The sequence below is a fragment of the Micropterus salmoides genome, unplaced genomic scaffold (assembly GCF_014851395.1).
Source record: "Micropterus salmoides isolate LMB-PRFRI ecotype aquatic unplaced genomic scaffold, ASM1485139v1 Ms_hic_scaffold_12, whole genome shotgun sequence".
In the NCBI taxonomy this organism is placed as follows: Eukaryota; Metazoa; Chordata; class Actinopteri; order Centrarchiformes; family Centrarchidae; genus Micropterus; species Micropterus salmoides.
In genome coordinates this window covers 35,578,925-35,600,986 of record NW_024040263.1, presented here as the reverse complement: position 1 = coordinate 35,600,986, position 22,062 = coordinate 35,578,925, and the positions used below count along the sequence as shown (strand labels likewise).

Sequence of the window (22,062 nt, the reverse complement as noted above, 5' to 3'; positions counted from 1 at the left end):
AACAGAACAGATTGACATGTTGACACAGAACCCAACAACATGAAAACATGCTATTTTACTTCACTCTGGTTTCAAGGCAGATAAAACTGAAGTTATTGTCCCTTGATGGCATCGCCCTGGCCTCCAGCACCACTGTGAGGAAGCTTGGAGTTATCTTTGATCAGGACATGTCGTTTAAGTCCCACATTAAGCAAATTTCAAGGACCGCCTTTTTTCACCGACGTAATATTGCGAAAATCAGGAACATCCTGTCTAAAAATGATGCAGAAAAACTAGTCCACGGCCGGTAGCCGCCCGCCACACTGAGCTTCACAAGGCTCTTCAGAACCCTGCAGGTGACGTCCACGTTTTACACCGTCCATGGTCTTCACGTCAACTTCACATTCCTGACGTTTCATCAGTGAGTTTTACTTTGAAATCAGAGACCGGAAGTGTGGTTGTGCCATCACCGCAGCTGACTTGACTGTGTCGAGCCTCCTCAGCGAGCTGGGCGTGGACTCTCTCTCTCCTTCTGGTGTCTATGTCTCTCTGTCCTCAGCCACTGATTACTAATAAGTAAAATAAAAGCCTGTAACAACAACAACAACAACAATAATAATATAATAATTAACCTTCATAATTTGATTCCAGGTTTAAAGCTCTGCACCGTGGAGCGTTTCTGCCAGTAGAGTTTCTCGGTGTGTTCCCGCGGTCACTTAGTGTTGAAAAGTGTGGGGGCGGTCCCCACCGTGCCCAGTGTAAATGGCACCTATGCGCTGGAGTCTTCTGGAAAGAATAAGTGACCGACCACGCAAAATATTAATGTTGGTTTATTATTTGTTTTATAACTTTGTGTCTCACAAAAAATGTTTACTCATCAATCAAGGCAAGTTCATTTGTATAGCACATTTCAACGACAAGGTAATTCAAAGTGCTTTACATAAAACATAATGGCAACAGGGAAATATAAAAAAGTTTAAAAGCAGCATAGGGAAATTGAAAAAACACACATTTAAAAAATAATAAAAGTTACAGTGCAGTGTACAATCAGGGTTAAAAGAGTTAAATGGAAAATAAAAACAGGCTGAGGGGTTGAGCAAATAATTGAGTTACAATTATTCTGAAAAGAGAATAAACAGAGAAGTACACTTAATCTACTCTCTCTAGCTAGTCTGCACTCAGGTCCAGAGCAATCTTTGGGTCCACTGAAACTCCAAAAACCCTCGGACACTACAGAGAAACCAGGACATGTCTGTCCGCAGGCCGCTGTGATCCAGTTATACTCTGGACCCACTTGTTTACAGGTGGACAGAGGTTCCTGCAAATCACTCAGGCGCGAGATTTAAGACCACTTCCTTCACTCTGTTCAATCTCACTCTCATTATCTTTTCACTCAATTACCTACTCATTTCTCACTGTGTAAAATTTAATTAAAAGCAATGGTAAAAAGAAAAGTCTTCAGTCTTAATTTAAAAGAACAGTTTCAGCAGACCTGCAGTTATCTGGGAGTTTGTTCCAGATATACGGAGCATAATAACTGAACGCTGCTTCTCCTTGTTTAGATTTGACTCTGGGGACAGAAAGCAGACCTGATCCCAGACGACCTGAGAGGTCTGGATGGTTCATAACGAAGCAGAAGATCAGAAATGTATTTTGGCCCTAAACCATTTAGTGCTTTATAAACTAACAGCAGGATTTTGAAATCAGTGCTTTGACATACAGGAAGCCAATGTAAAGACCTCAGAACTGGAGTGATGTGATCCACCTTTTTGGTCTTAGTGAGGACTCGAGCAGCAGCGTTCTGAATCAGCTGCAGCTGTCTGATGGTTTTCTTAGGGAGCCTGTAAGGACGCTGTTACAGTAGTCGAGTCGACTGAAGATAAATGCATGGATACGTTTTTCCAGGTCCTGCTGAGACATAAGTTCTTTAATCTGTGATATATTCTTCAGGTGATAGGCTGACTTTGTAATTGTCTTAATATGGCTCCGCAAATTCAGGTCTGAGTCCATGACAACACCAAGATTTCTGGCTTGATTTGAACTTCAGTTTTATCTTTGTTCAAGTGAAGAAAATTCTGGCACATCCAATCATCGACCTGCTCAATACAGTTACTCAGCGCCTGTATGGAATCATAGTCCCCTGGTGAAATGGTTATGTAAATCTGTGTGTCATATGCATAATTATGGTAACATATTTTGTTGTTTTTCATAATCTGAGCCAGTGGAAGCATGTAAATATTAAACAAAAGAGGCCCCAGAATGGAGCCTTGGGGAACTCCACGTCATTTTTGTCAGCTGGGATGTGTGATTACCTATAGACACAAAGTAGTCCCTGTCCTTTAAGTAGGATTCAAATCATTTTAGTACTGTGCCAGAAAGTCCAACCCAGTTTTCAAGTCTGTCTAGTAACATGTTGTGGTCCACCGTGTCGAATGCAGCACTGAGATCCAATGATACTAAGACTGAAATTCTGCCACTGTCAGTGTTTAAATGGATGTCATTGAAGACCTTAACAAGAGCCGTCTTAGTGCTGTGGTGTGGTCGAAAACCTGACTGGAAGACATCAAAACAGTTATTTAGTGTCAAGAAAGCACTAAGCTGTTGAAAAACATGATTTGATATGGGCCTATAATTGCTCTTTAGTGAACTGTCTAGATTGCTCTTTTTTAAGAGTGGCTTAATGACTGCAGTTTTCAGGGCCTGTGGGAAAAAACCTGAGAGGAGAAACATGTTGACAATTTGTAGTAAATCTGAGGCCGTGCATTTAGACACATATTTGAAAGAACCTGTTGGCTGAATATCAAGGCAGCATGAGGAGGATTTCAGATGTTATGTCCTCCAGGTTTTTATGGTTAATAGAATCAAATTGTCTCATGCTATATGAATTGTTTTTGAGTGGACACAGGGACAAGACATATCCTGTTACTGGCATGGAGGCACTGATTGCTTGTCTAATTGTTTGAATTTTGTCTGTGAAGAAGGAGGCAAAGTCATTGCAGACCCTGGTGGATCAAATAAAATCTCCATCCGTCAGCTGTTTCTTAGACAAACTGGACATTTGAAAACGAAACTGTGATGAACATTTTTACTACTTTCTGACATTTTAAATACAATTAATCACCTTATCAAAATAAATTAACAGAATAACCGAAAGTAAAATTAATCTTTGTTAAAAAAAATCACAATGTTATTAAATAAAAACTATAAAATCTACATTTAAGATGATCAATAAGTGCTGAAGCCATGGAAATCTTATTTCAAAGAAAGAAAGCAAATCCTTCATCAACCATCGGTGTGTGAAATTAAAAACTGTAGGATCATCTCCTGATTATTGTTCCCGCCGCTGTGTCCCGCAGTTTGATGCTTCATGTGGTTTAAATTCTCATTTGTTCCACTGCCCCTGAAGGCATCTCCAGCCTCCCTGCGATGCACAGTACGCATGCGCCGTGTTCGCGGAAGAAGCAAGTTGTGTTGACGGCGTCTGTTGTGTGTCTGCTAGTCCGGCTCAGAGGGTCCGTCTGGGTCGGAGTCTCCGGCTCGTTTCGGTCTGAACAGCCGGGAAGATGAGCTGCTGCCCGGACATCTCCCGCAGGAACCCGCAGGAGGACTTCCAGCTGATCCAGCGGGTCGGCAGCGGGACGTACGGCGACGTCTTCAAGGTGGGGACAGCGACGTCACAGACCGACTCTGCGTTAGCTTAGCAGCAGGTCAGCTCGGAACCGGGCTGCAGGTACAGGTGTGCGCGCGGGTGGAGGAGGTGGTTTAGAGGTGACGTCAGATCAGGTAAACAAACTGATTTTTAGGTTCAGTTTTATTGAGATGACAGAGGTTAGAGAGCAGGTCCAGATCCAGTTGGACCCAGTTTCAACCACGAGCAGCACCGGGCCACACCGGCAAGGAGAACTCCTGTTAACAGGTAGAAACCTGGAGCAGAACCTGGTCTGGGGGGGCAACGCCAGACATCACTGAAAATTAATTATAGGTCTAATAAGAATAACAGAGGGTGTAGAGCAGCTCCAGACCCCCCCAGATCCAGACCCCACAGCTCCAGACCCCCCCAGATCCAGACCCCACAGCTCCAGACCCCACAGCTCCAGACCCCACAGCTCCAGACCCCCCCAGATCCAGACCCCCCCAGATCCAGACCCCACAGCTCCAGACCCCACAGCTCCAGACCCCCCCAGATCCAGACCCCACAGCTCCAGACCCCACAGCTCCAGACCCCCCCAGATCCAGACCCCACAGCTCCAGACCCCACAGCTCCAGACCCCCCCAGATCCAGACCCCACAGCTCCAGACCCAACAGATCCACAGCCCACAGATCATCATCACAGAGCATCATCACAGAGCATCATGGGAAATCCCCCAGCAGTCTAGGGCTGTGTCTCAAAAGTCAAAAAAATCTCCTTTCCTAACCACCTTTCCTTGACCTCAATGGAAAACGTCATGAGGTCAAACTACGTGTAAACATGGTTCAGGAGAAACGAAGAGTCTGTCAGTTCAGTTAAATTCAGTTATTGGGATGGTGTTTGTTGCCGAAGCTGAAAGTCACATGAATAATAAAATATACATAATAAACAATAAAATGAAATTAAGAAAAGAGAAAACAAACTAAAAACAAAATTTACGTTAAAACTTGGTTCTGCTTTTTGACGAGCAGTAACAACTCCTGCCGAGGAACAACAACAATCATTTATTATTTGACACAAACATCGACAGAGGTTTATTTTCTCTCTCGGTCTGAGCTCTGAGGTTCTTCTCAGTTTGTGGCGTGACGAGATGACTGTTCTCCCTGTCAGCAGAGGAGTGAGGTCTCTCTCCCTCTCTGTGGGCCAGGATGAGGTTTGTTGTGTATCCTTGGCGTCCCGGTGACTGCGGCCTCATGGGAAATCTCAGGTGACTGCGTCTCTCGTCCTCACGGAGTCAAAACTCAGTGTGACGGCAGAAAAAACTGAAAGTTTGTCCATTAAGTTGATCAATAATTCAGCAGCGTCCCTGCTGGGCTCTGCTGCTTCCTGTAACACGACCCCCCCAGAACCTCCGTGGTCACCCTGGAGTCTCCCACCTTGACTTTGACATCTGATTGGCAGGACGCTGGTGACTGTTTGCTGCCTACAGCTATTGATCCTTTTCAGTATCAATCAGTAGCTGGTCAGTTTATCATTTATTTCAGTCTATAAACAGGATCCGGTTACTGATCAGAGAAACTGGGACTAGAAGGACTGGAGCTGCCCCGGGTTTCCCTGGACGGTGTCACTAGTAGTGTTAACGCTGAGCTCATTACAGAGAAATACACAACTAAAATGAGCTGCTCGTTTGTGGGTTCTGGTTCTGGACGCGTGCAGCAGCAGTAGGACGTGTGAACGCAGACCGATCAGCATGATGGAGGATGTATAACGGTACCGACTGGTTAACCCTGATCCTCCTGGTGGTCGAAAGCGCCGGTGCTGGAGGTGGAAACAAGCGCCATCGCTCTGAGCTCATCCCCTGTTGATCGTCTCATTGGTTCAGCTTTAGTTCAGAGTATCAGCATCACATGACAGGAAGTTGACATTCGGCAGGTCTACTAATGATAAAAACAGCAGAAGAATCCGTCAGTTCAGCTCCTCCCTTAGTCAAGATGACTCATAACATGTGGTGGATTTACTAACGTTGGTTCTGTTCATGATCAGAACTGTTCCTTCGGCCTTCAGTGAATCCTGAACCATTCATGAGTTTATGTTTGCTGCCAGAACTCTTCCCATGATGCACTGAGATCCTCTCTCTCTTCATCTGTATTAATGCATCTTACTAACTCCACTGCTCACCTCTCTGGTGGTCTTGTGCTGTCCCGGTTCTGCTCCAGGTTCCTGGCCTCTGTGGCCTGTTGGGTCTCATATTACAGAGTGTTCAGTCTGGATCTGCTCGGTCTGGAAAGTGTTGCTGGTGCTGTATAAATAAAGCTGAACTAGGTTCTCTTGGTTTGTGTGTGAAACACGATCCGGGTCAGAACTCAGAGAGAGTGGATCTGATCTCCGCGTTAACTCAGCGTGACGCCGGCGTGATGTCATAGTCTGACAGTGAGCTCATCAGTGATTCAACACACACTCCGCCCCCTCACCCTTCACTGATCAATACCTGGGTGGGCCGTTTCCCACGATCCTCTGCTCTGGCCCGCTGCGTGCGTGTCATTAGCATTGTTAGTCAGGAGTTATTGATTGTCGTCCCGAAGCTCCATCAGCTCGTATCGACCCACCGTCAGGACGCTGCTGCTTCACCTTCCAGAGGGTCGTGTTTTAATTACCGCTCAGTTGGGGAGCGGCTGTGTGCTCAGAGGTGTGAATATCATTGCTGTGTTGAAGTGCTGAAGCGGCGCGATGATGGAGGTCAGGCCGGAGGAGGATCGATGGGGCGCAGCCTGTCCTCCATCAGGTCCTCCGGTCCCTCCAGACACCGTCACCTTCTTCTGGCCCTGCAGAGACATGAGAAGCCTCATGCAGGTTCCTTCTGTAGAAACACAAAGAGATACTGTGATACTGCAGGAACCCTCAAGTACTCAGGCACGCTTTTCATTAATAAACTCTTGCTCCACACTGTCTCCGTTGGACTGAACTGATGGCAGGTCAAAACCTGGAGCCTGAGAGATCAGATCCAGTACTGTAAAGTACTGCAGGTTAGCAGCGCAGCAGGAGTGCAGAGAGACGAGAGGTCGATCTGAACACGCTGAGGTTTCAACAGCATGAACGTGAGCAGTGGGTCAGACAGGAAGAGTAACTGGGCTGTGAGGCTGTGAGGCTGTGAGGCTGAGGGAAGGTGAATCCACGTTAATAATTATCTTATTGATCAGTGGTGACAAGAAGTGAACTGTGTTGAGCCAACACACACACACAGTAACACACACACACACACACACAGTAACACACACACACACACAGTAACACACACACACACACTCACACACTCACAGTAACACACACACACACACACAGAGCTCTGAGGGCGTGTGCATGAATTGATGGCTGCTGCTTCGGATCCTGTGTTTAATAAAATGTAAGTTTATTATGAGCAGCTCATTTTGCAGAACCTTTGGAACATGAGAACAAACATTAAGAAATGTTGAATGTTGATGATTAAGAAACGATCTCTGTCTGTCGGCAGGCGAGGAGCGTCGGCACCGGAGAGCTGGCCGCCATCAAGGTCATCAAGCTGGAGCCTGGTAGGAATCAAAGCAGCAAAATCTGTTCATCCTGCCGTCACATCACGCGCCATTATCTTCCCACAATGCACTGCGAGCCCCACTGTACCCACTGCAGTCAATCACCACTGCATCACATCACAGGCAATTATCTTCCCACAATGCACTGCGAGCCCCACTGTACCCACTGCAGTCACTCACCACTGCATCACATCACGGGCCATTATCTTCCCACAATGCACTGCGTGCTCCAATGTACCCACTGCAGTCAATCACCACTGCATCACATCACATGCAATTATCTTCCCACAATGCACTGCGAGCCCCACTGTACCCACTGCAGTCAATCACCACTGCATCGCTTCATATCACATGCAATTATCTTCCCACAATGCACTGCGAGCCCCACTGTACCCACTGCAGTCAATCACCACTGCATCACATCACAGGCAATTATCTTCCCACAATGCACTGCGAGCCCCACTGTACCCACTGCAGTCACTCACCACTGCATCACATCACATGCAATTATCTTCCCACAATGCACTGCGTGCTCCAATGTACCCACTGCAGTCAATCACCACTGCATCACTTCATATCTCATGCAATTATCTTCCCACAATGCACTGCGAGCCCCACTGTACCCACTGCAGTCAATCACCACTGCATCACATCACATGCAATTATCTTCCCACAATGCACTGCGTGCCCCACTGTACCCACTGCAGTCAATCACCACTGCATCACATCACATGCAATTATCTTCCCACAATGCACTGCGAGCCCCACTGTACCCACTGCAGTGAATCACCACTGCATCACATCACGGGCCATTATCTTCCCACAATGCACTGCGTGCCCCACTGTACCCACTGCAGTCAATCACCACTGCATAGCTTCATATCACATGCAATTATCTTCCCACAATGCACTGCGAGCCCCACTGTACCCACTGCAGTCAATCACCACTGCATCACATCACATGCAATTATCTTCCCACAATGCACTGCGAGCCCCACTGTGTACCCACTGCAGTCAATCACCACTGCATCACATCACATGCAATTATCTTCCCACAATGCACTGCGAGCCCCACTGTGTACCCACTGCAGTCAATCACCACTGCATCACATGACATGCAATTATCTTCCCACAATGCACTGCGAGCCCCACTGTACCCACTGCAGTCAATCACCACTGCATCACATCACATCACATGCAATTATCTTCCCACAATGCACTGCGTGCCCCACTGTACCCACTGCAGTCAATCACCACTGCATCACATGACATGCAATTATCTTCCCACAATGCACTGCGAGCCCCACTGTACCCACTGCAGTGAATCAACGTGTTGTCAGGTCTCTTCAGCTTTCTGTCTCTTGTGAAGTTACATTGTTGTTGCGGTGACTTCCTGAAGACGTAGTAGGTTAGTTTTGACAGATGATTGAGACGTTTTCACTTCAGTGATGCAGCTCTTCATCATCTTCATCCTCCTCATTAATCAGTGCAGGCAGACTGCAGCAGTCTGCAGGGGGTCCAGCTGCATCGCACTGTGTGTGTGTGTTACTGTGTGTATCCTGAGGCTCCCCATTTGATGATCAGGCTATAGAAACTAATGAAGACAACTGCAGAACTGTGTTACTGTATGTGGGTGTGTGATATATATCCAGTGAATACTGATCAGGTGTTTATCATTCTGCAGGTTAACACACACACAGTCTCAGAGCATCCTGCTGTATCACTGTCTTTATGAGGACACTGATATTTTCATTAAGCCCTGCACGCAGCGCCCCCTGCAGGCTGCATTACAAACAGCATCCTGATCATCGAGATGACGGCGGCTGACTTGGTCTAACGTGTGCTGCAGGTGACTGCAGGGGCGGGGAATAAAAACGCCGTCAAGTCGGATACATTCTACCTACGCGAGCTTACTGTGAGCTGAAATCAATGACTGATGACCAGGCAATAGTGTTGTTCCAACTTGGTGCAGCCGTGGAAAAGCAACTGCGGCCGCCGGAATCGGCGCCTGCATCTGGCTTGCCCCCGCAAGGTTTTAATGTCATGTGACATGGTGACGTTTTGCAGCGCCGGTGAAAGTCGGACACAATTTCTAACCAGCTTGCCTTATTTTAAGTCCAGCATGCATCACGTTAAGTCAGCACTGCGCAGCATGAAGTCAAACCCACCTATTAACATCTAATGCAGTGGTTCTTACCCTTTCTGGCAGTCCGAACCCTTTTTGAGGTTGAAAATATTTCGCGACCCCCCTCCCCCAACACATACACCTCCATCCTACTCACTTATGGGACTTTTTTTCATTCTTTTACTTCTTTGGTGTTTCATGGCGGTTGGCATCACCTCCACCTACTGGATTAACCCGTGGAAACTATTTACACCCAAGGTGATTCCACTCACAACTATACAGGTTTTTCAATTCAATTTTATTTATGTAGTGCCAAACCACAACAACAGTTATCTCACAGCGCTTTTCATAAAGAGCAGGTCTAGACCGTATTCTGTGATGATATTTACAGAAGCCCAACAGTTCCCACCAAGAGCAGCACTAGGAGACAGAGGCAAGGAAAAACTTCCTTTAAGAGGCAGAAACCTCGAGCAGAGCCATGACTCAGGGTGGGCGGCCATCTGCCTCCACCGGTTGGGGGTGAAGGGGGGGGGGGGGGAGGCAATGATAGCAATCGTAATGTTAAAGATTATAATAACAATAATAAGACTAGTAACAATAGTCGTTGCAACAGAGGGTGTCGAGCAGGAACACGGGGGCAGCAGGTGACCCGCAACCACAGATTCAGACTCCATAGCTCCAGAGCCAGAAACACCTGCAGGAAGTGATAGGAGGAGAGAGGAGAGGGACGAAAAAGCACAAGACTACCGGAAAGGGGAGAAGTTGTGTTAGTAACATGCAATAATGGGATGAGGTTCCATACAGAGGGAGAGAAAGTAGAGGAGAGAGGAGCTCAGTGCATCATGGGAAATCCCCCGGCAGTCTAGGCCTATAGCAGCATAACTAAGGGATGGTTCAGGACTCACCTGAGCCAGCCCTAACTATAAGCTTTATCAAAGAGGAAAGTCTTAAGCCTACTCTTAAATGTGGAGATGGTGTCTGCCTCCTGAACCCAAACTGGAACCTGGTTCCTAGTCTACTTTTGGAGACTCTAGGAACCACAAGTAACCCTGCATTCTGGGAGCGCAGTGCTCTGGTGGGGTAGTAAGGTACTATGAGCTCTTTAAGATAAGATGGTGCCTGACCATTAAGAGCTTTGTAGGTAAGAAGAATGATTTTAAATTCTATTCTGGATTTTACTGGAAGCCAATGCAAAGAAGCTAAGACAGGAGAAATATGATCTCTTTTCCTGGTTCCTGTCAGAACACGAGCTGCAGCATTCTGGATCAGCTGAAGAGTCTTAATGGACTTTTTCGAGCAGCCTGATAATAAGGAATTGCAGTAATCCAGCCTAGAAGTAACAAATGCATGGACTAGTTTTTCTGCATCATTTTTAGACAGGATGTTCCTGATTTTCGCAATATTACGTAGGTGAAAAAAGGCGGTCCTTGAAATTTGCTTAATGTGAGACTTAAATGACATGTCCTGATCAAAGATAACTCCAAGATTCCTCACAGTGGTGCTGGAGGCCAGGGCGATGCCATCAAGGGAAACTATATCTTTAGATAATGCGTCAAGGAGGTGCTTAGGCCCCAGAACAATAAATTCAGTTTTATCTAAGTTTAACATTAGAAAATTACAGGTCATCCAGGTTTTAACATCCTGAAGGCACATTTGAAGTTTAGCTAACTGATGAGTTTCATCTGGTTTGATCGAAAGATATAACTGAGTATCATCTGCATAACAATGAAAGCTTGTGGAATATTTCCTGATAATATTGCCTAAAGGAAGCATATATAAAGTGGGATTGGATTGGACAAGGATTGGACAAGGATTGGTCCGAGGACAGATCCTTGAGGAACTCCATGACTAACTTTGGCGTGCATGGAGGACTCATCGTTAACATGTACAAACTGAAATCGATCTGATAAATAGGACTGGTCCACTAATAAACTTGGCCAGATTTCTAGAAATGAGAGCTGCTCCTTGAGATGGATGCCGTCTCTCCGGATCAGACCAGGTCTTCCCCAGAAAGTCTGCCAATGATCTACAAAGCCCACATTGTTTGCTGGACACCACCTCGACAACCAGCGGCGGAATGACGACATACGGCTATACATGTCATCACTGGTCAGATTTGGCAGGGGTCCAGAGAAAACTACGGTGTCCGACATTGTTTTTGCATATGTACACACCGACTCAACATTAATCTTAGTGACCTCCGATTGACCGCTGACGTGAATAACAGTCTTACTGTATTTACGTTTATCCTTAGCCAGCAGTTTCAAATAAGACTCAGTGTTGCCCGCTCTGGCCCCAGGGATGCACTTAACTATGGCCGCTGGCTTCGCTAACTTCACGTTTCTCAAAATGAAGCTGCCAATGATCAGAGTTGGTTTCTCAGCGGGTGTGTCGCTGAGTGGGGAAAATCTGTTAGAAACGTGAACAGGTTGATGGTGCCCCGTGGACTTTGAATGCTTACGACTATCCCTCCTTCGGACAGTCACCCAGCCCCCCCCCTTTCCTGGCTGCTCAGGAGATTCCGGGGGACGGCTACCAGAGGCTAACTCAGGCCGTTCCGCACAGACTACCGGGGACTGGCTAGCTACAGTAGCTAAAGACTGATCTACCAAGGTGCGGAGCCGGACTTCTAAATCACTGAGTCTCGTCTCCATGTCTATAAATAAACTACACTTATTACATGTACCATTACCGCTAAAGGAGGCAGAGGAGTAACTGAACAGCTGACACACCGAGCAGGAGAAAGTGGGAGAGAGAGAGGGAGAAGGAGAAGCCATCGCTAGCTGCTAAGCTAAAGTCGCTAACGGCTAAGCTAAATTACTGTAGCGTCAGCTACCAAAACTTTAGAACAACTATGAGATTGAACAGCAGTCACTAAAAGATGGAAAGAACTGTGAGTGCTTAGGCAAAATTACTGTAAAGAATAAGTGTTTAGCAGACAGTTGGCTGCTGTAATCTAACAAATGTAGCTGGTATTTAGCGAGAGCAGCACCACACGGTACCAACACACAAGCACCGGAAACAGAAATGAGTCGACACGCTTACCGCAGTACATCATGCGGCGTGGCATGGAGTCCATCAGTCTGTGGCACTGCTCAGGTGTTATGAGAGCCCAGGTTGCTCTGATAGTGGCCTTCAGCTCTTCTGCATTGTTGGGTCTGGCGTATCGCATCTTCCTCTTCACAATACCTCATAGATTTTCTATAGGGTTAAGGTCAGGCCAGTTTGCTGGCCAATTAAGAACAGGGATACCATGGTCCTTAAACCAGGTACTGGTAGCTTTGGCACTGTGTGCAGGTGTCAAGTCCTGTTGGAAAATGAAATCTGCATCTCCATAAAGTTGGTCAGCAGCAGGAAGCATGAAGTGCTCTAAAACTTCCTGGTAGACGGCTGTGTTGACCTTGGACCTCAGAAAACACAGTGGACCAACACCAGCAGATGACATGGCACCCCAAACCATCACTGACTGTGGAAACTTTACACTGGACTTCAAGAAACGTGGATTCTGTGGCTCTCCTCTCTTCCTCCAGACTCTGGGACCTTGATTTCCAAAGGAAATGCAAAATTTACTTTCATCAGAGAACATAACTTTGGACCACTCAGCAGCAGTCCAGTCCTTTTTGTCTTTAGCCCAGGCGAGACGCTTCTGACGCTGTGTCTTGTTCAGGAGTGGCTTGACATAAGGAAAGCGACAGCTGAAACCCATGTCTTGCATGCATATATTTTTGAATGGGTTTTGTTTCACAATCCTCTCCAGGGTGCGGTTATCCCTATTGCTTGTACACTTTTTTCTACCACATCTTTTCCTTCCCTTCACCTCTCTATTAATGTGCTTGGACACAGAGCTCTGTGAACAGCCAGCCTCTTTAGCAATGACCTTTTGTGTCTTGCCCTCCTTGTGCAAGGTGTCGATGGTCGTCTTTTGGACAGCTGTCAAGTCAGCAGTCTTCCCCATGATTGTGTAGCCTACAGAACGAGACTGAGAGACCATTTAAAGGCCTTTGCAGGTGTTTTGAGTTAATTAGCTGATTAGAGTGTGGCACCAGGTGTCTTCAATATAGAACCTTTTCACAATATTCTAATTTTCTGAGATACTGATTTTGGGGTTTTCATTAGTTGTCAGTTATAATCATCAAAATTAAAAGGAATGGACACTTGAAATATATCAGTCTGTTTGGAATGAATGTATACATTATACAAGTTTCACTTTTTGAATGGAATTACTGAAATAAATCAACTTTTTGATGATATTCTAATTATATGACCAGCACCTGTAGTCCGTCTAGTTATTTTAAAGGTTTTGTTTTTCCTATTTTTGTGTCTATAGTAGCATTCTCGCGACCCTCCTGGGACCAGGTGGCGACCCCCAGGGGGTCCCGACCCCCAGGTTAAGAACCACTGAATCTAATTGGTTCATCCTCTGGAGAGCCGGGAGGAGATCAGTCTGACTTGTGACTGTGTATTTCAATTGTTGTAAGGTGGACCGGAGGTGGAGACTGATTGGTTGTATAAAGGTGGACCGGAGGATAGGCTGGTTTAAAGGTGGACTGGAGGCAAGGCTTGTTTTAAGGGGGACCTGAGGTGTTGAATGAGTCTGATTAGATGTATAAAGGTGGATCGGAGGCGAGGCTCGTCTAAAAGTGGACCTGTGGTGGTGACTGATTGGTTGTATAAGGTGGATTGGAGGGGAGGCTTGTTTTAAGGTGGATCGGAGGCGAGGCTCGTCTAAAAGTGGACCTGAGGTGGTGACTGATTGGTTGTATAAGGTGGATTGGAGGGGAGGCTTGTTTTAAGGTGGATCGGAGGCGAGGCTCGTCTAAAAGTGGACCTGTGGTGGTGACTGATTGGTTGTATAAGGTGGATTGGAGGGGAGGCTTGTTTTAAGGTGGATCGGAGGCGAGGCTCGTCTAAAAGTGGACCTGAGGTGGTGACTGATTGGTTGTATAAGGTGGATTGGAGGGGAAGCTTGTTTTAAGGTGGATCGGAGGCGAGGCTCGTCTAAAAGTGGACCTGAGGTGGTGACTGATTGGTTGTATAAGGTGGACAGGAGGAGAGGCGTGTTTTAAAGTGGACTTGAAGTGGTGACTGAGTCTGATTAGATGTATAAAGGTGGACTGGAGGCAAGGCTGGTTTTAAGGTGGACCAGAGGCGAGGCTCATCTAAAGGTGGACCTGAGGTGGTGACTGATTGGTTGTATAAGGTGGATTGGAGGGGAAGCTTGTTTTAAGGTGGATCGGAGGCGAGGCTCGTCTAAAAGTGGACCTGAGGTGGTGACTGATTGGTTGTATAAGGTGGACAGGAGGAGAGGCGTGTTTTAAAGTGGACTTGAAGTGGTGACTGAGTCTGATTAGATGTATAAAGGTGGACTGGAGGCAAGGCTGGTTTTAAGGTGGACCAGAGGCGAGGCTCATCTAAAGGTGGACCTGAGGTGGGGACTGATTGGTTGTATAGAGGTCGACCTGAGGATAGGCTGGTCACTGATGGGGGTGTGTGGTGCTGATCCAGCAGCCGTCTCTGTCCTGCAGGAGGATTTTAACAGAATCAGTCGAGGTTGGTCGCTGCAGGAATAAACACGTCTCTGATCTGAAATCACTGCAGAGTTCAGAATCTGTTCTGTGAATCACAAACATTTGTTAGTAACAGCAGATCATCAGAGTCGGAGGAGACAGGAAGTTCCTGTTGCCACCGCCGTATGTTGACCATGTTTGAGGATGGTGGACGTTGACGGACACAGGTTGGACGAGCTCGGTGTGGAAGAGTTGGATGTCAGAGTTACAGCTGTCAGAGGTAAAACCTGAATTTCATTGTGAGTTTTTGTTATTTCTCGGGGAGGAAAACTGATTTCCAGCAGCAGAGTGAGAGCTCTCCTCCAGCATCAGCTCACAGCAGAGCTTCTGTTTTAACGAGACGTTACATAAATCCTGTGTTTATTATTCTGATCAGCTGGAGGACGGTGGAGCTCTAATGAGGCCTGAAGCCTGCGGCAGCAAAGATCCACAACAAAGACTCTTTGTTCTCTTTTATTCTCAGCTCTGACATGATGAGCACATTCAGCTGTGGACAAAATAACAGAAACACCTGCAACTCCGTCTGCATACTGAGCAGAAGAGTAAGAGTTTACCTGCTGGACAGGTGCAGAGTCGGTAGATCATCAACAAACAACAAACAAAATGCATTTTCATTATCAATTGATCAGCCCATCAGCTTCTTGATGGATCAGAGAATTGGTTTGTCTATACAGAATCTGCACCACTGGAGTATCAGAAAATACTCCAGTGTGATGTTTTGTTCGACCAACAGTCCCAAACCCTAAAAGTTTACTGAGATATAAATCAGAGAAAAGCTGAAATGAGAAGCTGAACTGGTGAAGGTGGAAAAAGGACTGACACGATTGTCAACCAAGTTTTATTTTTCTGTGGACTGACTAATTAATGCATCACCTTTCAGCTCCACATGTCACTGCATGTTTTCTGTCTGATGTGTTAAAGAAAAACAAAAGGTCAGAGGTTACAGAAGTCCCAGAGAGCATTGCTGTAAATCATTCAATCAGAGAGTTTCAGACATTTGAATTCGTCTGAAAGGAGCTGAAGGGTCACCTGGCTGATTGGGTCAGTATCAGGTGCTTGCTATGGAGTCCCATGTAGTTACTATAGAGATGTGAAGTGGGAGGGGACCACTCAGACTCATGTACTGTGAGTACTGAGCTCAGAACTGAACTCAGTTCTGTGTTTTCTCTGTGTGTCTGTAGGTGAGGACTTTGCTGTGGTGCAGCAGGAGATCACCATGATGAAGGACTGTAAACACTCCAACATTGTGGCGTACTACGGCAGCTACCTCCGGTAACATCTACAAAACAGCCAACCAGTCTCCAAACCAACCAACCAGACTCTAAACCAACCAACCAGACTCTAAACCAACCAACCAGACTCCAAACCAACCAACCAACCAGACTGCAAACGAACAAACCAGACTCCAAACCAGCCAACCAGACTCCAAACCAGCCAACCAGACTCCAAAACAACCAACCAGACTCCAAACCAACTAACCAGACTCCAAACCAACCAGACTCCAAACTAACCAACCAGACTCCAAAACAACCAACCAGACTCCAAACCAACTAACCAGACTCCAAACCAGCCAACCAGACTCCAAACCAGCCAACCAGACTCCAAAACAACCAACCAGACTCCAAACCAACTAACCAGACTCCAAACCAACCAGACTCCAAACTAACCAACCAGACTCCAAACCAACCAACCAACCAACCAGACTCTAAACCAACCAACCAGACTCCAAACTAACCAACCAACCAACCAGACTCCAAACCAACCAGACTCCAAACTAACCAACCAGACTCCAAACCAACCAACCAGACTCCAAACTAACCAACCAGACTCCAGACCAACCAATCAACCAGACTCCAAACCAGCCAACTAACCAGACTCCAAACCAACTAACCAGACTTCAAACTAACCAACCAACCAACCAGACTCCAAACCAGCCAACCAACCAGACTCTAAACCAACCAACCAACCAGACTGCAAACTAACAAACCAGACTCCAAACCAGCCAACCAGACTCCAAACCAGCCAACCAGACTCCAAACCAGCCAACCAGACTCCAAAACAACCAACCAGACTCCAAACCAACCAACCAACCAGACTCTAAACCAACCAACCAGACTTCAAACTAACCAACCAGATTCCAAACTAACCAACTAGACTCCAAACTAACCAACCAACCAGACTCCAAACTAACCAACCACCCAACCAGACTCCAAACCAACTAACCAGACTCCAAACCAACCAGACTCCAAACTAACCAACCAACCAGACTCTAAACCAACCAACCAGACTTCAAACTAAACAACCAGATTCCAAACTAACCAACTAGACTCCAAACTAACCAACCAACCAACCAACCAGACTCCAAACTAACCAACCACCCAACCAGACTCCAAACCAACTAACCAAACTCCAAACCAACCAGACTCCAAACTAACCAACCAGACTCCAAACCAACCAACCAACAAGACTCTAAACCAACCAACCAGACTTCAAACTACCCAACCAGACTCCAAACTAACCAACCAACCAGACTCCAAACCAACCAACCAACAAGACTCTAAACCAACCAACCAGACTTCAAACTACCCAACCAGACTCCAAACCAACCAACCAACCAGACTCCAAACCAACTAACCAGACTTCAAACTAACCAACCACCCCACCAGACTCCAAACTAACCAACCAGACTCCAAACTAACCAACCAGACTCCAAACTAACCAACGACTCAACCAGACTCCAAACCAGCCAGCCAACCAGACTCCAAACCAGCCAGCCAATCAGACTCCAAACCAACTAACCAGACTTCAAACTAACCAACCAGACTCCAAACCAACCAACCAACCAGACTCCAAAACAGCCAACCAACCAGACTCCAAACTAACCAACGACTCAACCAGACTCCAAACCAGCCAGCCAACCAGACTCCAAACCAGCCAGCCAACCAGACTCCAAACCAGCCAGCCAACCAGACTCCAAACCAACTAACCAGACTTCAAACTAACCAACCAGACTCCAAACCAACCAACCAACCAGACTCCAAACCAGCCAACCAACCAGACTCCAAACTAACCAACCAACCAACCAGACTCCAAACCAGCCAGCCAACCAGACTCCAAACCAGCCAGCCAACCAGACTCCAAACCAACTAACCAGACTTCAAACTAACCAACCAGACTCCAAACCAACCAACCAACCAGACTCCAAACTAACCAACCAGACTCCAAACCAACCAACCAACCAGACTCCGAACCAGCCAACCAACCAGACTCCGAACCAGCCAACCAACCAGACTCCGAACCAGCCAACCAACCAGACTCCAAACCAGCCAGCCAACCAGACTCCAAACTAGCCAGCCAACCAGACTCCAAACCAGCCAACCAACCAGACTCCAAACCAACCAGACTCCAAACTAACCAACCAGACTTCAAACTAACCAACCAGACTTCAAACTAACCAACCAGACTCCAAACTAACCAACCAACCAACCAGACTCCAAACTAACCAACCAGACTCCAGACCAACCAACCAACCAACCAGACTCCAAACCAGCCAGCCAACCAGACTCCAAACTAGCCAGCCAACCAGACTCCAAACCAGCCAACCAACCAGACTCCAAACCAACCAACCAGATTCCAAACTAACCAACTAGACTCCAAACTAACCAACCAACCAACCAAACAGACTCCAAACCAGCCAACCAACCAGACCAACCAGACTCCAAACTAACCAGCCAGATTCCAAACTAACCAACCAGACTCCAAACTAACCAACCAACCAACCAAACAGACTCCAAACCAGCCAACCAACCAGACCAACCAGACTCCAAACTAACCAGCCAGATTCCAAACTAACCAACCAGACTCCAAACTAACCAACCAACCAACCAGACTCCAAACTAACCAACCAGACTCCAGACCAACCAACCAACCAACCAGACTCCAAACCAGCCAACCAACCAGACTCCAAACCAACTAACCAGACTTCAAACTAACCAACCAGACTCCAAACTAACCAACCAACCAACCAGACTCCAAACTAACCAACCAGACTCCAGACCAACCAACCAACCAACCAGACTCCAAACCAGCCAGCCAACCAGACTCTAAACCAACCGACCAACCACACTGCAAACTAACAAACCAGACTCCAAATCAGCCAACCAGACTCCAAACCAGCCAACCAGACTCCAAACCAACTAACAAGACTTCAAACTAACCAACCAGACTCCAAATTCACCAACCAACCAACCAGACTCCAAACTAAGCAACCAGACTCCAAACCAGCCAACCAACCAGACTCTAAACCAACCAACCAACCAGACTGCAAACTAACAAACCAGACTCCAAATCAGCCAACCAGACTCCAAACCAGCCAACCAGACTCCAAACCAGCCAACCAGACTCCAAACCAACTAACCAGACTCCAAACCAACCAGACTCCAAACTAACCAACCAGACTCCAAACCAACCAACCAACCAACCAGACTCCAAACCAACCAACCAACCAACCAGACTCCAAACCAACCAACCAACCAGACTCTAAACCAACCAACCAGACTTCAAACTAACCAACCAGATTCCAAACTAACCAACTAGACTCCAAACTAACCAACCAACCACCCAACCAGACTCCAAACCAACTAACCAGACTCCAAACCAACCAGACTCCAAACTAACCAACCAGACTCCAAACCAACCAACCAACCAGACTCCAAACCAACCAACCAACCAGACTCTAAACCAACCAACCAGACTTCAAACTACCCAACCTGACTCCAAACCAACCAACCAACCAGACTCCAAACCAACCAACCAGACTCACCATTGTTGTTGTCGCCCAGTTCTGTTTTAAACTGGTCAAACATTTCACCATCATCCGTGTGTGTGTGTGCAGCAGGGAGAAGTTGTGGATCTGTATGGAGTTCTGTGGAGGAGGATCACTTCAGGACATCTACCACAGTGAGACACACGTTTGCCTATGTCACTTCCTTCAGACCGACCCAACAAACCCTAAGCACTGACCCAAAACTCATTTGGACAGTCCGTCACCGATCAGCTGGTCTGTTGTCACATCTTCTTCCCCTTTAAATGCCGTGACTGCCGAGTGCAGACACAAAACGGTACGGTAGGACAGGGGCAAACACTGAGCCAGGGAGAACACAGAGACAGGAAGTACAAGTTCAGACACCAGGAAGAATCGTTTCAAAATAAAACAGGAACTAACACAGACAGGGATTTAAACCTGGAGGCTCCTCAGAGCAGCAGCATGCCTTTAGTCTGACGTGTTGTGCTGTTTGTTGAGGGCCGTGGCCGAATGAGGGGCCTCCTCTCTAACTTCTGTCAGGAGGTGATTCACCTGAAGGGTTTCTGCTAGATTCACTGACTGTGTTCAAATCAAAGGCACTTTTCTAAACTCCCTTTGGAGGATTTCTGAATTAATTAATTCTGGCTGGTGGATTTGAAGTTTTTACTCACAGGTGAGCCTCACCTGTCTGAACCTCTGATCGTGCTGAGGTTTAATATTATAATGTACATGTGATGTGGTAATGATTCAATTCAATGCAGTCTAGGCCTATAGCAGCATAACTAAGGGATGGTTCAGGACTCACCTGAGCCAGCCCTAACTATAAGCTTTATCAAAGAGGAAAGTCTTAAGCCTACTCTTAAATGTGGAGATGGTGTCTGCCTCCTGAACCCAAACTGGAACCTGGTTCCACAGGAGAGGAGCTTGATAGCTGAACGCTCTGGCTCCTAGTCTACTTTTGGAGACTCTGGGAACCACAGGTGCATTCTGGGAGCGCAGTGCTCTGGTGGGGTAGTAAGGTACTATGAGCTCTTTAAGATAAGATGGTGCCTGACCATTAAGAGCTTTGTAGGTAAGAAGAATGATTTTAAATTCTATTCTGGATTTTACTGGAAGCCAATGCAGAGACGCTAAAACAGGAGAAATGTGATCTCTTTTCCTGGTTCCTGTCAGAACACGTGCAGCATTCTGGATCAGCTGAAGAGTCTTAATGGACTTTTTCGAGCAGCCTGATAATAAGGAATTGCAGTAATCCAGCCTAGAAGTAACAAATGCATGGACTAGTTTTTCTGCATCATTTTTAGACAGGATGTTCCTGATTTTCGCAATATTACGTAGGTGAAAAAAGGCGGTCCTTGAAATTTGCTTAATGTGAGACTTAAACGACATGTCCTGATCAAAGATAACTCCAAGATTCCTCACAGTGGTGCTGGAGGCCAGGGCGATGCCATCAAGGGAAACTATATCTTTATATAATGCGTCACGGAGGTGCTTAGGCCCCAGAACAATAACTTCAGTTTTATCTGAATTTAACATTAGAAAATTACAGGTCATCCAGGTTTTAACATCCTGAAGGCACATTTGAAGTTTAGCTAACTGATGAGTTTCATCTGGCTTGATCGATAGATAGAGAGTATCATCTGCATAACAATGAAAACTTATGGAATATTTCCTGATAATATTGCCTAAAGGAAGCAAATATAAAGTGAAGAGGATTGGTCCGTGGACAGATCCTTGAGGAACTCCATGAGTAACTTTGGCGTGCATGGAGGACTCATCGTTAACATGTACAAACTGAAATCGATCTGATAAATAGGACTTAAACCAGCTTAGAGCGGTTCCTTTAATGCCAATGAAATATTCCAGTCTCTGCAATAGGATCTGATGGTCAATGGTATCAAATGCAGCACTAAGATCTAATAAAACCAGTACAGAGACAAGTCCTTTGTCTGATGCAATAAGGAGGTCGTTTTTCACCAGTGCTGTCTCTGTGCTATGATGAGCTCTAAATCCTGACTGAAAATCCTCAAATAAACTATTGCTCTGTAGAAAGTCACACAGCTGTTTAGCAACTGCTTTCTCCAGAAGCTTAGAGAGAAATGGAAGGTTAGATATAGGTCTATAGTTGGCTAAAACATCCGGATCAAGTTTGGGCTTTTTCAGAAGAGGTTTAATTACAGCTACTTTAAAGTACTGTGGTACATAGCCTGTTGATAGAGATAGATTGATCATATCTAGTATAGAAGTGCTGACTAAGGGTAAAACATCTTTAAGCAGCCTAGTCGGGATGGGGTCTAAGAGGCAGGTTGATGGTTTAGATGAAGAAATTATTGAAGTTAGTTGGTAAAGATTGAGGGAAGCAAAACAGTCTAAACATGTATCTGGTTCTACA

At 46.3% G+C, this 22,062-nt stretch overlaps 1 protein-coding gene across 3 annotated transcripts in view; it reads left to right on the top strand.

Annotated features, from left to right (window-relative positions):
* The first annotated feature begins 3,167 nt into the window (after positions 1-3,167).
* LOC119899874 (mitogen-activated protein kinase kinase kinase kinase 3-like) overlaps positions 3,168-22,062 on the top strand; it is a 51,315-nt gene continuing 32,420 nt past the window's right edge. The window contains exons 1-4 of one of the 3 annotated variants that reach the window (XM_038714687.1): positions 3,168-3,638; positions 7,117-7,174; positions 16,048-16,138; positions 19,761-19,825. In XM_038714687.1, the coding sequence (XP_038570615.1) occupies positions 3,543-3,638; positions 7,117-7,174; positions 16,048-16,138; positions 19,761-19,825 (310 nt within the window). In that variant the 5' untranslated portion in view covers positions 3,168-3,542. The remainder of the gene's footprint in view (positions 3,639-7,116; positions 7,175-16,047; positions 16,139-19,760; positions 19,826-22,062) is intronic. The other 2 variants (XM_038714689.1, XM_038714688.1) reach the window with 2 other exon arrangements.